We start from the raw sequence: 17,503 nt of genomic DNA, 5'->3' as shown, positions 1-17,503 counted from the left end.
AATCTGTATGCAGGTCAGGAAGCAACAGCTAGAACTGGACTTTGAACAATAGACTGATTCCAAATCGGGAAAGGAGTCCGTCAAGGCTGTATATTGTCACCCTGGTTATTTACCTTATATGCAGACCACATCATGAGGAATGCTGGGTTGGATGAAGCACAAGCTGGAATGAAAAGTTCTGGGAGAAACATCAATAACCTCAGATATGCTGATGACACCCCCCTAATGGCAGAAAGCAAAGAAATAAAAAGCCTCTTGATGAAAGTGAAAGAGGAGAGTAAAAGAGTTGGCTTAAAATTCGACATTCAGAAAACTAAGATCATGGCATCTGGTCTCATCACTTCATAGCAAACAGATGGGGAAACAATGGAAACAGTGAAAGACTTTATTTTTTGGCTTCCAAAATCACTGCAGCTGGTGACCACAGCCATGAAATTAAAAGACATTTGCTCCTTGGAAGAAAAGCTATGACCAACCTAGACAGCATATTAAAAAGCAGAGACATTACTTTGCCAACAAAGGTCCATCTAGTCAAAGCTTTGGTTTTTCCAGTAGTCATGTATGGATGTGAGAGTTGGACTGTGAAGAAAGCTGAGTGCCAAAGAATTGATGCTTTTGAACTGTGGTGTTGGAGAAGACTCTTGAGAGTCCCTTGGACAGCAAGGCGATCCAACCAGTCTATCCTAAAGGAAATCAGTCTTGAATATTCTTTAGAAGGAATGATGCTGAAGCTGAAACTCCAATACTTTGGCCACCTGATGTGAAGAACTGACTCATTTGAAAAGACCCTGATGCTGGGAATGATTGAAGTTGGGAGGAGAAGGGGACGACAGAGGATGAGATGCTTGGATGGCATCACTGACTCAATGGACATGAGTTTGAGTAAGCCCCAGGAGTTGGTGATGGACAGGGAAGCCTGGCATGCTGCAGTCCATGGGGTCACAAAGAGTCAGATACAACCGAGTGACTGAACTGAACAGATAGCTACAGAAAAGGAACACGTCACAAACAAAAGAGGCTGGAACAGGTGGATCCATCAGAGACCAAGTTAGTGATCTGCAGGGCCAAGAACGTATCCCTGTGAAGAGAAAAACCCCAAGAGATAGAGTATACAAGGAAAATGCTTAACTCCATGCACTACAGTTCCAGCAGATTTGTGCTGGGCAATGGTAGCTACTGTTTTTACTGTCTGGCAAGCTTGCCCAGTGCTTCTTTTGGAGCCAGATTCTCCCCACTGCGGTGTATGGAGGGGGCAGGGACCAAAGAGATCCAATCAGATTATATCTCTGGAGAAAGCATTTTCATTCTTCATGGAGTAGTTATTAAGCTGGAAGTCTGTGAGCTTGGAGCTCTAAGTGGCCCTCTTCCCTGGGGCATTGTGGCCAAGGGCCCCCTCCAATAGGGGAGAGAAGGGCCAACAAAGAGAGAGTAGCTGTGTGGAAGGATGGATGTGGGAAGAGGGATGCAGGGTGGAGAAGGAGCAAGAAGTAGAAACCCAGACAAGAGGCTGGAGCCCCTGGATTGGGCAGGGCAGGAATGCCCAGGTATGTGAGCCAATGGTTCCCCTTTCCTGCCTAAACTGTTATATTTCCATCACTTGCAACTGTAAATATTCTGACTAATGCAAGGCCCTTTAAGAAGAAAGAATACAGATAAGAAAGGAAATAAGAAAAGACTGAATAAAAGGCATTGACTCTCCCTGAGGAGAAAACAGACTTAACCGTGGGTAAGGACCAGGAGGAACCATGCGGTTACAGCTGAGAGTGAAGAGACTCATCCTGAGGCCCACGACAGTAGTTGTGGGAAAGCACGTTTGAACGAGACTCTGCTGGGACTTTCCCCCTGTTGCTGGTTCAAGTACAGCCTGAAGATATCTGACTGTGAGGGTCTGGGGTGATGGGTAGTCTCATCGCCTGGAGGTGAAAGTATAAACTGGCACATTCTCTTTGGAGGATACATTAAGAACTCATGAGGATCTAAAACGAGCAGTTAGGTGTTTTTATAACAAAATACATGGTGAAACAAGTACAAAACAAACACACAGTTTAAATATATATATATATATACATACATATATATATATATGATTAAAACAATAATAATGAAAAGAACATCTGTGTTCCACCCTCGTCCAGCTTAAGAAGCAAAATATTACCACCAGTCAATTTAAGAAAATAAATGTTTTGCTTCAAAATAGTCTGAGAAGGGGTGGGAAGAAGTGTGTGAAGCATGTGGATGATACAGTATTTGCAATGATTTGATAACTGTTGAAGGTAGATGATGGATACACAGGGGCTCATTATCAGACAGGAGGTGGATAGGCCCCTCTGAGGGTAAAGCAACTGGAGATTTATTCCCTATGGACTGAAACTCCAAGACAAGACTAGCAGGACAATTAAGGGAGGAGGCTGGGCCCTGCCCAGACCACATACTTTTCATTCCTGAAGTCAGGAGACCTCCCTGACCACACATGCGCAGAAAGGCTCCTTGAAGGTCAAAGGGGAATGATGCTAAGCTACTATTGAGCCCTGCCCGGAGCACATATCTCTCATTCCTGAAGTCAGGAGACCTCCCTGGCCACACATGCACAGAAAGGTTCCTTGAAGGTCAAAGAGATGCGTGCAGGCACATGGAAGGATCCTGAGATACAGCAGACGTGACCCAGGCACATCAGCATGATCGGCCCCAGGAAACCCGGAAGAAACGCCCCATAAAAGTAACTCGAGTCATCATGAGGGCACGACTCAGCAACTCGGGACTCTCCCTCTGAGTCTGCCCTTGTGTCTATCCACAGGTACTGTCAGTTCAGTTCCGGCGCTCAGTCGTGTCCGACTCCTTGCGACCCCATGAATCGCAGCATGCCAGGCCTCCCTGTCCATCACCAGCTCCCGGAGTTTACTCAGACTCACGTCCATCGAGTCGGTGATGCCATCCAGCCATCTCATCCTCTGTCGTCCCTTTCTCCTCCTGCTCCCAACCCCTCCCAGCATCAGAGTCTTTTCCAATGAGTCAACTCTTCGCATGAGGTGGCCAAAGTACTGGAGCTTCAGCTTTAGCATCATCCCTTCCAAAGGACACCCAGGGCTGATCTCCTTCAGAATGGACTGGTTGGATCTCCTTGCAGTCCAAGGGACTCTCAAGAGTCTTCTCCAACACCACAGTTCAAACGCATCAATTCTTCGGCACTCAGCCTGCTTCACAGTCCAACTCTCACATCCATACATGACCACAGGAAAACCCATATCCTTGACTTAGACGGACCTTAGTCGGCAAAGTAATGTCTCTGCTTTTGAATATGCTATCTGGGTTGGTCATAACTTTTCTTCCAAGGAGTAAGTAAGTACACTTACTGTACTTTTATTAAAAACTTTACTTGCTTCACTACTTTCCATCTTTGCAGAAATTCTTTTCCCAAAGATGAAGGACCAGGACCCTTGTCACTCTAGTGGCTAGGATCTGGGGCTTTCACCAGTGCAACCCGGGCTCAGTCTCTGGCTGGGAACCCAAGCCCCGTTCCAACTTGTTCCAGACCAAGGTCACCAGTGTTCAATTATACTATCATTAATATTTTTATATAAGAAATTTTCCATCAGAAAAGAAGGAAGGAGGGAGGGAAGAAGAGCAGGAGGGAGGGAATATCATTAACAGCCTTCAAAACCTCCAGTGTGTTCCACCCAGAATACTGTGGTATTTCATTCATTTAAAAATGCCACCTATTTCTGTTGCTGTTGTTCAGCCACTAAGTTGTGTCCAACTCTTTGCAACCCCATGTACTGTAGCACGCCAGGCTCCCCTGTACTTCACTATCTCCTGAAGTTTGCTCAAATTCATGTCCACTGAGTCAATGACGCTATCTAACCATCTCATCCTCTGTCACCCGCTTCTCCTTTTGCCTTCAATCTTTCCCAGCATCAGGGTCTTTTTCAATGAGTTGGCTCATCGCATCAGGCAGCCAAAGTGTTGGAGCTTCAGCATCAATCCTTCCAATGAATACTGAGGGTTGATTCCCTTTAGGATTGACTGGTTTGATATCTCAAGAGTCTTCTCCAGCACCACAATTGGAAAGCAGCAATTCTTCAGCGCTCACCCTTCTTTATAGTTCAACTCTCACATGGGTACATGACTAATGGAAAAACCATAGCTTTGAGTATACAGACGTTTGTTGGCAAAGTGACGTCTCTGCTTTTTAATATGATGTCTAGGTTTCTCACAGTTTTCCCTCCAAGGAGAAAATGTCTTTTAATTTCATGGCTGCAGTCACCATCCACAGTGATTTTGGACACCAAGAAAATAAAATCTGTTACTCATTCCACTATTTTCTCTTCTATTTGCCATGAAGTGGTGAGACTGGATACCATGATCTTAGATTGTGTTGAGTTTCAAGCCAGCGTTTTCACTCTACTCTTTCACCCTCATCAAGAGGCTCTTTAGATCCTCTTCACTTTCTACCATTAGAGGAATATCATCCATGTATCTGAGGTTGTTGATATTCTGCCTGGAAATCTTGACTCCAGCTTGTGATTCATTCAGCCCAGCATTTCACATGATGTATTCTGCATAGAAGTTAAATAGGCAGGGTGGCAATATATAGCCTTAGCATACTCCTTTCCCAATTTTGAACCACTCTGTTGTTCCAAGTCCAGTTCTAACTGCTGTTCTAACAGCATACAGGTTTCTCAGGAGACAAGTAAGGTGGCATTTCCAAGTAAGGTATTTCCATCTCTAAGAATTTTCCACAGTTTGTTGTGACCCACACAGTCAAAGGCTTTCATATAGTCAGTGAAGCAGAAACAGATGTTTTTCTGGAATTCCCTTGTTTTCTCTATGAGCCAATGAATGTTGGCAATTGGATCTCTGGTTCCTCTGCCTTTTCTAAATCCAGCTTGAACATGTGGAAGTTCTCAGTTCATGTACTGCTGATGCCTAGCTTGAAGGATTTTGAGCATAACCTTACTAGCATGTGAAATGAGCACACTTGTATGGTAGTCTGAACATTCTTTGGCATTGCCCTTCTTTGGGAATGGAAAGAAAACTGGCCTTTTCCAGTCTTGTGGTCACTGAGTTTTCCAAATTTGCTGGCATATTGAGTGCAGCACTTTAACAGCACCATTTTTTTAGGATTTTAAATAGCTCAGCTGGAATTCCATCCCCTCCACTAGCTTTGTCTGTAGTAATGCTTCCTAAGGCCCAATGAACTTCACACTCCAGGAATTACAGCTCTAGGTGAGTGACTACATCACTGTGGTTATTTGGGTCATTAAGACCTTTTTTATATAGTTTTTTTTGAGTTGCTTTTATTTATTTTATAATATTGTATAGGTTTTGCCATACATTGACATGAATCCGCCACAAGTGTACACGTGTTCCCCATCCTGAACCCCCCTCCCACCTCCCTCCCCATCCCATCCCTCTGGGTCATCCCAGTGCACCAGGCCTGAGCTCCCATCTTATGTGTCAAACCTGGTCTGGCGATTCGTTTCTTATATGATATTATACATGTTTCAATGCTATTCTCGCAAATCATCCCACCCTCGCCCTCTACCACAGAGTCCAGAAGACTGTTCTATACATCTGTGTCTCTTGCTGTCTCGCATAAGGGTTATCGTTATATAGTTTTTCTATATATTCTTGCCACCTCTTCTTAACCTCTTCTGCTTCTGTTAGATCCTTACCATTTCTATCCTTTATCATGCCCATTTGACCTCTCCGATTTTCTTGACGAGATCTCTAGTCTTTCCCTTCTATTCTATTGTTTACCTCTAATTTTTTTTTTTTTTGCATTGTTCATTTAAAAAGGACTTCTTATCTCTCCTTGCTATTCTCTGGAACTCTGCATTCAGTTAGATTTATCTTTCCCTTTCTCCCTTGCCTTTTGCTTCTCTTCTTTCCTTATCTATCTGTAAAGCCTCCTCAGACAATCACTTTGCCTTCTTGCTTTTCTGGGGGATGGTTTTGGTCACTGCCTCTTGTATGTACCTTCATCCATTGTTCTTCAGGCACTCTGTCTACCAGATCTAATTCCTTGAATTTATCCATCACCTCCACTGTATAATTGTAAGGGATCTCATTTAGGTCGTACCTGAATGGCCTGGTGGTTTTCCCTACATGCTTCAATTTAAGCTTGAATTTTGCAATGAAGAGCTCATGCTCTGAGCCACATGATCTGAGCCACCTGGATCTGAAGCTCCAGGTCTTCTTCTCACTGACTGTATAGGGCGTGTCCATCTTCGACTGCAAAGAACAAAATCAATCTGATTTTGGTACTGACCATCTGATGGTGTCCACATGTAGAGTCATCTCTTGTGTTGTTGGAAGAGGGTGTTTGCTATGACCAGCATGTTCTCTTGACAAAACTCTGTTAGCCGTTAACCTGCTTCACTTTGTACTCCAAGGCCAAATGTGTCTATTACTCCAGGTATCTTCTCTTGACTTCCTACTTCTGCATTTCAATCCCCTATGATGAAGAGGATATCTTTTTTTTTGGTGTTCTAGGAGGTCTTCATGGAACTGTTCAACTTCAGCTTCTTTGGCATTAGTGGTTGGGGCACAGACTTGGATTACTGTGATACTGAATGATTTGCCTTGGAAAGGAAGCAAGATCATTCTGTCGTTTCTGAGACTGCACCCAAGTACTGAATTTAGGACTCTTTTGTTGACTATGAGGGCTACTCCACTTCTCCTATGGGATTCTTGCCCACAATAGTAGATAAAGTGCTTATCTGAATTAATTTCGCCCATTCCTGCGCATTTTAGTTCACTGATGCCTAAGATATCGATGTTCACTATTGCCATCTCCTGCTTGACGACATCCAGTTTACCTTGATGTATGGACCTAACATTCCAAGTTCCTATGCAACACTGTTCTCTACAGCATTGGACTTCACTTTCACTACCACACACATTCACAACTGAGCGTCGTTTCTGCTTTGGCCCAGCTGCTTCATTCTTTTTGAAGTTATTAGTAATTGCTGTCTGATCTTCCCCAATAGCATACTGGATACCTTCCAACTGCAGGGGCTCATCTTTCAGTGTCATGTCTTTTTGTCTTTTCATCTGCTCATGGGGTTCTTGTGTCTCTAATACTGCAGTGGTTTGCCATTCCCTTCTCCAGGGGGCCACATCTTGTCTTGGGTGGCCCTGCACAGCATGGCTTATAGCTTCACTGAGTTATGCAAGCCCCTTTGATGTGACAAGGCTGTGATCCATGAAGGGGACCACACATACACTCAGCTAACATTCGATAAGAAAGCCAAGAACACCCTAAACAGACATTTCTCCAAGGAAGATAGAGATGGCCAACAGGTACATGAAAAGCTGCTCAATGTTGCTAATTATTACAGAAATGCTAATCAAAACCACAATGAGGTATTACCTCACATCAGAACGGCTATCATCATAAAGTCTACAAACAGTAAGTGCTAGGAAGTGTGTAGAAAAAAGGGAACCTTCCTACACTGTTGGTGAAAATGCAAATTGCTGCAGCCACAATGGAAAATATTATGAAGGTTCTTTAAAGAATAAAAATAGGGCTACCATATGATTCAGCAATCCCACTCCTGGACACGTATCTTAAGAAAAGTCTTACCTGAAAAGATACACGCACCCCCAACATTCACTGCAGTGCCATTTACAATAGGCAAGGTAAATGTCCATCAGCAGATGAATGGATGAAGAAGATGTGCTGTATATAGCAATGGACTATTACTCAGCCATAAAAGAATTAAAGCATGCCATCTGCAACAATGTGGACGGACCTAGAGATGATTACACTAAGAGAAGTCAGTCAGAGGAAGATAAATATATGATATCACTTATATGTAAAATCTAAAAAAAAAAAAGATACAAATGAACTTATAAAATCAGAAATAGACTTACAGAGACAGGAAACAAATTTATGGTTCCCAAAGATGATAGTGGGGGTGGAGCGTGGGGAGTAGGATAAATTCAGTTCAGTTCAGTTGCTCAGTCGTGCCCGACTCTTTGTGACCCCATGAACCGCAGCACGCCAGGACTCCCTGTCCATCACCAACTCCCGGAGTCCACCCAAACCCATGTCCATTGAGTTGGTGATGTCATCCAACCATCTCATCCTCTGTCATCCCCTTCTCCTCCTGCCCTCAATCTTTCCCAGCATCAGGGTCTCTTCCAATGAGTCAGCTCTTTGCATCAGGTGGCCAAAGTATTGGAGTTTCAGCTTGACATTAGTCCTTCCAATGAATACCCAGGACTGACCTCCTTTAGGATGGACTGGTTGGATCTCCTTGCAGTCCAAGGGACTCTCAAGAGTCTTCTCCAACACAACAGTTCAAAAGCATCAATTCTTCAGCACTCAGCTTTCTTTATAGTCCAACTCTCACATCCATGCATGACCACAGGAAAAATCATAGCCTTGACTAGACGGACCTTTGTTGGGAAAGTAATGTCTCTGCTTTATAATATGCTGTCTAGGTTGGTCATACACAGTACTATATATTAAACAGGTAAACAGCAAGGATCTAATATATAGCACAAGGAACTATACTCAATATTCTGTAGTAAACTATAATGGAAAAGAATCTGAAGAAGAATATATATATATATATATATAAGAATATACACACACATATATGTATATATACAACTGAGTCACTTTGCTATACACTTGAAATTAACACAAGGGTGTAAATTAACTATTACTTCAATTAAAAAAAAACATCTAATGGGGAAAGGACACTGTCTTCAACAAATGGTACTGGGAAAAGTGGATAACCACATGTAGAAAAATGAAATTGAACCCTCATCTTATACCACGCACAAAAACTAACTTGAAATTGATCAAAGATTTAAACATAAGACCTGATCCTTATACTATAAAACACCTGGAAGAAAACACAGGGAAGAAGTTCCTCGACATCTTGAGGAATGTTTTTTTTGGATCTGACACTGAAAGTACCAAAAAACAGTAAGAGCAAAAATGAACAAACAAAAAACAAGAAGAGCAAAAAACAGTAAGAGCAAAAGGGAGCAAGGGAGGGGCTTCCTTAGCAGTCCAGCGGTGAAGACTGTGCTTCCACTGCAAGGGGCGCAGGCTCGACCTCTGTTTGGGACCTAAGCTCCTGCACACCACAGGCCGTGCTGCGCATCCCCACCAAAATAAATAAAATAGATAGCCTATAAAAACCAACAGACAGGTGAGATGACATCAAACTAAAAAGCTCCTGCACAGCAAAAGAAACAGTGAACAAAATGAAAATGCAACCTACCAAGTGAGAGAAGTATTTGCACACTGTGGACGACAAAGAATGCAGTCTGCCATTTCAGTAAACAAAGGATGTTGCAACCATCAAGCCAGCAGCCACTGTACCTGTTCCCAACGGTGCATCCTGAGTGGAATTCAGGATAGAATTCCTGCATTCATTAAGATGCATATCAAAGAAACTTCAATAACCCTAGACCTTTGTGTCTTCCCATTGCCAGGTAGCACAGTGGTAAAGAACTCAAACTTAAAAATGGGCAGAGGAACTAGACATTTTCAGAAAGAAGGCATCCAAATAGCCAACAGGTATATGAAGAGATGCTCAGTATCACTGAGCATCAGGGAAATGCAAATCAGAATCACAATGAGATATGACTTCACACCTGTTAGAACTGCTATCTTTAGTAAGACAAGAGATAACAAATGTTGCTGAGGAAGTGGGGAACAGGGAACCCTTGTTCACCACTGGTAGGAATGTAAATTGGTTCAGTCACAACAGAAAGGGTATGAAGGATCCTCAAAGCATTAAAAATCAAACTACCATCTGACCCAGCAATTCCACTTTTGACTATATATCCAAAGCGAATGAAAACAGGATATCAAAGAGATATTTGCATCCCCATGTTTACTGCAGCATTATTCACAATAGCCAAGGTATAGAAGCACCCTAAGTGTCTGTCAACAGATGAATGGATAAAGATGAGGTGGTTTTTGCATACAATGGAATATTATTCAGCCATGAGAAAGAAGGAAATTCTGCCATTTGCAACAACCTGGATGGACCTTGAGGACATTGTGCTAAGTGAGGTCAGTCTGAGAAAGACAAATTCTCTATAATCTCACTTATATCTAGAATCTAAAAAAGCCAAAAGAAAGAGAGTAGCACGGTGGTTTCCAGCAGCTGGGGCTGGGCCAGGGTCAATAGGAGAGATGCTGTTTGAGGGTACAAATCTCCAATTAATATGTGAACAAGTCCTGGGGACCTAATGTGAAGTATGGTGATTATGTACAATACTGTATTATATACATCAAACCTGCTGGGAGACTTGGTTATTCTCACCACAAAAAGGAAAATGTAATTACATAAAGTGATGGAAGTGTAAGCTAATACTTCAGTGGCAATCGTGCCGAAACATATAAATGGATCAGGTCAGTATTTTTCTTCTTTTCTTTTTTTTGGCTGCACTGTGCAGCTTGTGGGATATCTCAGTTCCCCAACCAGGGATGGAACTCGTGCCCCAGGCAGTGCAAGTGCGGAGTCTTAACCACTGGACCCTCAGGGAAGCCTCAGGTCAGTACATTGTACACCTTAAGCTTACACAATGTAACGAGTCAACTGAATCTCAACAAAAGAAAAAATCTGCCAGTTATTTTGCATCCATTCTCCTGCTGATGAACATTCTTGTTTCCAGCTTTTCCCTATCATTAACAGTCCAGCTATGAGCCTTCCAGGATGAGCACAGGGCTCCCACTGCAGACGTCTAAGTTTCTCTGCAACTATATCCAGGATGAATGCTGGACCAAGAGTACTGTCACCCTTCTACCAGGTAACAAAACGCTGTCCCAAGTGGCTGCATTACTGTATATCCCTTCATTCCTTCAGCACACATACACTAGAAGGATACACATACCCCATAATATTACTAGTGAATGATGTCCAGGTAATAAGATTATGGATCATTTTCATTTCCTTTTTTGTAATTTCTGAACTTTATACTATACACGTCTTATCAATACCTTTAAATTCCAAAACGTCCATGAACACGAAACTACATATGATATAAATAAATATGCCGTGAATATGCAGCGTGTGTTGTACAGGCTCCCTGCATCCCCTTACCTCCAGGCCCCGTCTACCACCTCCAGCTCCAGGACGGTCTGCAGACGCTGGCAGCGCCGGGCCTCCAAGGTGATGCTCACTCTGCACTCCCCCAGCGGCTGTACTTGGCCGCTCGATGGCTCGATGTCGAAGGGAGACACCTGATGTGGAGAAGGGAGAGCAGTGTGGACCCTTGGAACTGCAGAATTGGGGGCTGGCCATGACCAACCAGCGTCACCCCCAAGCTGCGCCCCCAGCCCCCTGAGCGCTTCCAGGGTCGGAAGAAGACAGCGGACAGGGGAGCACAGGTGAGCAAGTGCTCAGAATGAGAAGTCGATGAAAAGTGAGTCTCCAAGGAAAGGAGGTGGAAGGCAGAGGGAGGCGCCTTCAGAGCGGTGGCTCTGAGCGGTCTGCCCGCCCCACTGCGCAGGTGCGGGTCAGGAGTTGCGGCTCCAAGGAAGGAAGGACAAGCCCCCAGACCGCGGCCAGGGCCCAAGCTTCCATGTGGCCACAGATGTGTCCTTGTGCTTATAACTGTGTCTTCTCGGGACAGACCCCTCCCTCATATCCTCTGCTTTAGTTCCTCTCTGAAACACCTAGAAAAGAGTAACTGGTGCACGTTTCCTAAGTTGTTTTACAGATGCTTAAACCACCACCAAATGGAAGAAGTTAACTACTTGAAGACCATGAGCGCATAGTCCCTCGATGTACTGGAGCCTGGGAATTGATGACGTTAATCGCTGTGACACTACCTTGTCATCAACCAACCAGAGAACTGTGCACGAGCTGACCACAGATGCCATAACCCCCTTTCCTCACCTGGTCTTTAAAAACGTTTGGCTGAAACCCTTCAGGAGTTCCGGGCTTTCTGAGCGTGAGCCTCACGTTCTCCTTGTCTGGCGCCTTTCAATAAACGCTACACTTCCCTTCACCACAACCCAGTGTCAGTAGATCGGCTTTCCTGCACGTGGATGATCAGGACCCGTCTGGTTTTGGTAAACTTGGGTGATCCCTTCCCCACATGGTCACCCCCTCACCTAATTCCCCACTGCAGTGAGTTCACGTTTACCTGACGTGTCTACCTCCTGCCCCGTACCAGGCGCTAAAAGGGAAGGGAGAAGGCTCGGGGACGACAGTGCCCCTGACTGTATGCCCCAGGCCCCCTAGATGGGTCACAGTGACTAGCACGGTGTCACTGGGCATTGAAAGATCACAACCAGGAACAACATAACTCCTCTGTCGTCTCTTTCTTCCTTGAGACCAAGACCATGAATGAGTGCAAGGCACCTGCCTGCAGGGGGACCTGGCAGCCCCTGCCCTGAGCCAGCCCACCTCCCGCCCTGGCAGCGGTGCTGTGCTGTCTTGGGCCCTGTGCTTTCTCGCTGCAGAGGTTTCACTGCCCAGGCACTGGCGGGTGGGGAGTAGGGCTGGCCTACACCTCAGGAGAAGTAGCTGTCTCTCCTGAGCACTGGGTCCAAGCAGAGCTGGGAAGGGAAGCGCTCCTTTGCGTTCTTTGCTCATTGTTTTTCACACAGAGCCCAAGGCATGTGTGTATGTGGCGGGGGCAGGCTTTGGTCTGGGGGTGGGTTTCTGGATCCTGACTTGGGCACAGCCAACAAACCCCAATTCTCAATATTTGGAGAGCTCACAAGAATACAGTACACAGAACTACAGAGATTGCGACTAGCTTCAATTTGGACATAAATCAATACACTGTGAAATTGATAATTACTTCAATTATAAAATGTAGTTATTCTTCCCAGTGGGAGGAAAAACACAGACTGGGAATCAGGGAAATGGGATCTGATATGATTCTGCCACCTAGAAGTGGTGTGGCCCTGGGGAAGCCCCCAACCCTCTCTGTATCTATCCAATGAGGTGGCTGGCTGAGGTCCATAAGTTTCCAGCTGTGCTCTGGGAAATCCCAGGGACTCCCCAGAAGTCCTAGAGTTGGGGGGTAGGATGTGGGGAGAGGCAGGATGCCTGATCAGGGGGCCTCTGGTTCATACTCTACATCTTGGGTTTCTGTTGAAGGTTTCATTTGAATAAAAGGTTACTGAGAACACCTGCCCCCCCACTGTGCCAGTTTCAGCCTCTGGTTTCCTGAGCCAGGCGGGGTGACCAGTGAGCCCTGGGGGTATCCAGCATTAACGCCAAGCCTGTGGAGCAGATCCCGTGGCAATGGTTTTGGCCACTCGATACAAAACTGTCTTCACAGTTTCAGAGTGCGCAGGGGCGAAGCAAGGCTACCAGGTGAAGAGGAATAGCTTTCAAGGGGAAAGAAAGTGGGCAGCAGGGGAACCTGGGTGAGCTGCAGCTAGAGGGAGGGTCAGACCCTCTTAACCTAGCCAGAGTCTCACACGTGCAGTGACCACGCCCACGTGTGAAGAGTGGGTGTGGTGAGTCAGTGATTTCCTGGGCCTGCTGGTGGTGTGGCTTGGGCTTGCTCAGGATTGAATGTGGTATTTAGACATGATGCCCTAATTTAGAAGTTGACAGTAAATACTTAGCCACTTTTAATATTTTCTATTCTTAGAGAAAAAGGAAGCGTGCCATTTTAGTGGCCGTGATTTTCCTTTCAGAGACTTTCTGGTTTGGGTCACACGCTCACCGCCTGGTGGCAGGTCCTCAAAACTGCAAGCATGATCCTTGGGAGGCTTGGACTCCCAGCAGCGTGCCTGCCCTTTCCCTGAGGCCTTGGAAGCTTCCCTCCCAACTCAGCTGCCCACTTTCTTCCTGACTCCGGCTACTCTGACAGAGGGAGAAACCCTTGTCCTAGTTCTGTGTCAGAAGGCGGAGAGACGAACAGGAAAATCCAGTCTCCGGGGTTCCGCTCTGCGGTAGAAAGGATGGGGAGTCGGGGGACACTGCCAGGCAAAGGTCACCAGGCAGGCTTTTCCTCTCCCAGCCTGAGCGCGCCAGCTTCAGAGTCAAGGCGTCACGGCTCACACATCACACGGGTTAATCTGCGCCTGGGGGCGGGGTGGCACCACAGCACTTACGTCTTCTTGCCTTTCTTGCAGGGAGACCTGGCTCTCCTTCATGGCCCACGTGGCCGGGAGCTGGCTGAGGTTCCGGATCTGGATAAAGTTGGTGGCCTTCTGTCCCAGGCGCAGCAAACCAAACTGAAGGGCTGAGACATCGATGACTAGGGCCGGCCCCTGAGGCACCCAGAGGGGCCGGTCACTGGGCCACCCGGGTGTGGGCTTGGTGCCCTACCCTGGCGCCCCCGTTTCCAGCCCACCTAGCCACCCGGCCCCATCACAGGCACCTTAAAGGCCGCCTCAATGTGCAACACCACGGGCGTGGGTGAATCTTTGATTTCACACAGCAGGTTCTGGCTCGTCGGGCCAGGGACACCCCCGGTAAAGTTCAACTCAAAATCTTCGACCTCGCTAGGCTCTGGGAGAAGAAGGATGAGGTGAGGGGGGAAGACGCGTAGGGGCGGCAGGCTCCCTCTGCGGCTGGCCCAGATGTCGGGCCCCTCCTCATGTCGTGGCCAGGGCTGAGCTGTGGCTGGAGCTGATCACAGGGCCTCAGGCCCAGATCAGATCACTCCTGCCCAGGCTCCTGTGACCACGAGCTGTCGCTCCCCCGCCAGCCCCCCCCCACGGTCCCTGAAGTACCGATGGTCCCCGTGCAGGGCTCCACCTCAATGATGTGACAGTCGCTGATCTTCCCCCACGTGTACCTGATGGCTGACTTGCTGTTGTTCCACATCTGAAAGACACATCCCGACTCAGGCTCCCTGCGAGACTGTACTTGCTAAGGGATTGAGGGGTTTGGGGCTCACAAAAGTCCTTTCCAAACCCTCCCAGCTAATTCCCGGCCACTAGACAGCACCAGTAGGGTTTGTGGGTAACATATCAGGCCAAAGACCTCTGAGCCCAGGAACTTGTGCCGAGTTCAGCACCATCTCAACCAGTCCAGGCTGGAGAGAGACAACCACCTACCTTAAAATTCTTCTTCACGTTTATGCCAATATAGTTCTCCCCAGGGATGATGAGGGCATACGGTTCTAGGAGAACCTGGAAAGGTTCCACTGAGCCCTTCACCTCGATTTCCAGGACGATCACATCATCCATGCAGTACGAGGGGTCCTTGGAGTTTTCCAAGTCCAAACTGAACACAAACCCACCATGAGCTAGAGTCATCGTGTCCCCTATCTCTGGTCCTGTGAAAGGAAAGCACGCCCTGCCCACAGCTACTGAGCCCCCTGAAATTGGAGGTGTCAGCAATGCCCTGAAACAAGTGAATGCCAGCAGCTGTGCTGGCAGCTCAACTGCAGGCCAGGACCAAGCTCCCTCCTTGTGTTTCCAGGGACCACAGTGCCGCCACACCAGCCTGGAACTCCCCAGCAGCTGACCGGGGACCCCCCCACTACCAGCGACAGCCCGCTTAGGGAAGAGTTGGCAGAGGTGCCACCGACTCCTTCCTCCATTAGCACCACCCCCCAGGGGCCACTGGTAGCAACTGTGAGCACGGGGCACCGTTTCCAGGTTCCAGGGTGCACAATCAGAGAGCTGTTCCCTGCATGCGGAGCCCGCTCCAAGCCTGGTGCCAGGGCAAGGTAAGGCGCTCTCACCTGCCAAAGCCTGCTGGGGGTCAGGGGCTCATCCACTCAGTCCTGGTGCCTCCCCCTCCAGCATCCTCCATGGGAGGGCAGGCCTGGTGCCCACCCCTCAGCCAAGGGCCTGGGTCCTGCTCACCTAACAGGCTCTGGGACTTCCTCCAGCACCATCTGGAGCACACTGTGAAAATCCCTTGGCTGCAAGACAAACACAGCACCCTGAAGACGAAAGCCCGCCCCAGGGAAGCGTCGAGTCACAGCAGCAATCCTCCCCGTGGGCCGGCCGCCACAGACACCTTCCTGAGACACAACACTGCTTCCCTGCAGCCTCTCCCCACACTGGGGGAAACGGGGGCTGCCAGAACGTGACCCTTGACTCAGGGACCAGGGGCCACTGCAATCTCAAGACTGGCATGCCCACCTCAGCTGGGCCTGGGGGACGGGAAGGCCCTTGGCAGTGCCCTCAATGTGTCTGAAGCATCAAGCCTTCCTGGGACAGACAGTATCAGGAGCTGAATGGCGGGCTGAGAGGCAGACCTGCTGTCTTACCAACAAGGGCCGCTGGGAACCCCCCTCCTGCTCCACCCTCGCCTGTTACATACAGGGCTTCACTTTGGGAATCGACGGCTGTGTGAGCCTTGCCCTGGGGGACCCCACCTCACTTTCTGGAAGCTGCTGTGAGCTGGGCAGGAATGCTAACACCTTTGATGGAGTAGAAACATGGAAGACACTAGAGTCGAAGTGAGGCCAGACTTGCTCAGGACAGGGTGGGCGGGATGGGGCCAGGCAAGACGAGCTGCTTCGTCCTGCACACACCAAGCCTGTCCGCTAGCCCCACTCTTGGCTAGGCGCTGGCCTTGGCAGGACACCGGGGATCTCCACAGCTGTGGCTTCGACATCACCAGAGAACAGGGATGGAGGGTGAAACCTGCATGACCCAATTGTGTGCAGCCACCAGGATGGCCCCATTTGAACCTCTTGAGGGGAGAAGCTCAGGATGAACTCATGGTCCGTGTGGGGGCTGAGGACGCCCATCTTGGGGGTGATGCAGAAGGCTGTCTCCCTGTCTGGGTGGTACTTGATGCTGTCTGTGCTGTAGGTTTCTCCGGGCATCAGGGACCGCAGGTTGGGCTTCACGATCTGCCAGTGGAAGGCCAGCTCCACGTGCCTGCGGGGGCGACCCTGACAGTAGGCAGTGGAGCCAAGGCCGTGGCCCAACTCTGCCGACCAGCCCTCCCACCCCCTGCTGCTGACGGCAGGTGTGGGTGGGGCAGGAGATGGCAGGTGAGAACTGCTCCTTGTGCCAGGTAAGAGAGCCTGTGTAAGGCCAGGGTCAGGGGGACAGTAAGCCAGGAGGCACCCTGCGGTCTGCCCTGGCATAATGGCAAGGCCGAGAGGGTGCTCAGAGAGTAAATGGCAGTGACAGCTGAGCCCACAGACCTTCAGCTGTCTGACCCTGGGATGCGAGAGAGTTCCCCTCATGGGCCAGGCAGGAATTCTCTGGAAAACTGTTGCTGGCTAAGGATAGACTAGCGGGGCTTCTCAGGTGACGCTAGTGGTAAAGGACCTGCCTGCCCATGCAGGAGACATAAGAGACATGGGCTCGACCACCCACCCCAGTATTCTTGCCTGGAGAGTCCCACGGACACAGCAGCCTGGTAGGCTACAGTCCCTAGAGCTGCAAAGAGTCGGACATGACTGAAGTGACTTAACAGGCAGAGGATCGAGAGCAACACTGCTCAGCGTGACCCCCTGCACTGCTGGAGATCTTACAGATCTGCTCTCTCCAATACGACAGCCGCTAGCTACCCAGGCACTGAGCACTTCAAATGGGGCTGGCGCCACTGAAGAAGCAAGTGTTTCATTTTAGTTCATTTCC

The 17,503-nt window shown here is 48.2% G+C and overlaps 1 protein-coding gene across 1 annotated transcript in view; it reads right to left on the bottom strand.

Moving 5' to 3' along the window:
- The window catches only part of DLEC1 (deleted in lung and esophageal cancer 1), a 90,420-nt gene that overhangs the window by 19,197 nt on the left and 53,720 nt on the right, over positions 1-17,503 (bottom strand). Inside the window, exons 13-19 of the mRNA XM_018067178.1 lie at positions 16,600-16,792; positions 15,764-15,822; positions 15,008-15,176; positions 14,681-14,774; positions 14,326-14,456; positions 14,057-14,215; positions 11,076-11,215 (exon numbers count right to left, since the gene is read on the bottom strand). Coding sequence (XP_017922667.1) covers positions 11,076-11,215; positions 14,057-14,215; positions 14,326-14,456; positions 14,681-14,774; positions 15,008-15,176; positions 15,764-15,822; positions 16,600-16,792 — 945 coding nt within the window. The remainder of the gene's footprint in view (positions 1-11,075; positions 11,216-14,056; positions 14,216-14,325; positions 14,457-14,680; positions 14,775-15,007; positions 15,177-15,763; positions 15,823-16,599; positions 16,793-17,503) is intronic.

The sequence above is a fragment of the Capra hircus genome, chromosome 22 (assembly GCF_001704415.2).
Source record: "Capra hircus breed San Clemente chromosome 22, ASM170441v1, whole genome shotgun sequence".
In the NCBI taxonomy this organism is placed as follows: domain Eukaryota; kingdom Metazoa; phylum Chordata; class Mammalia; order Artiodactyla; family Bovidae; genus Capra; species Capra hircus.
This window is presented reverse-complemented; position numbering and strand designations above follow the sequence as displayed.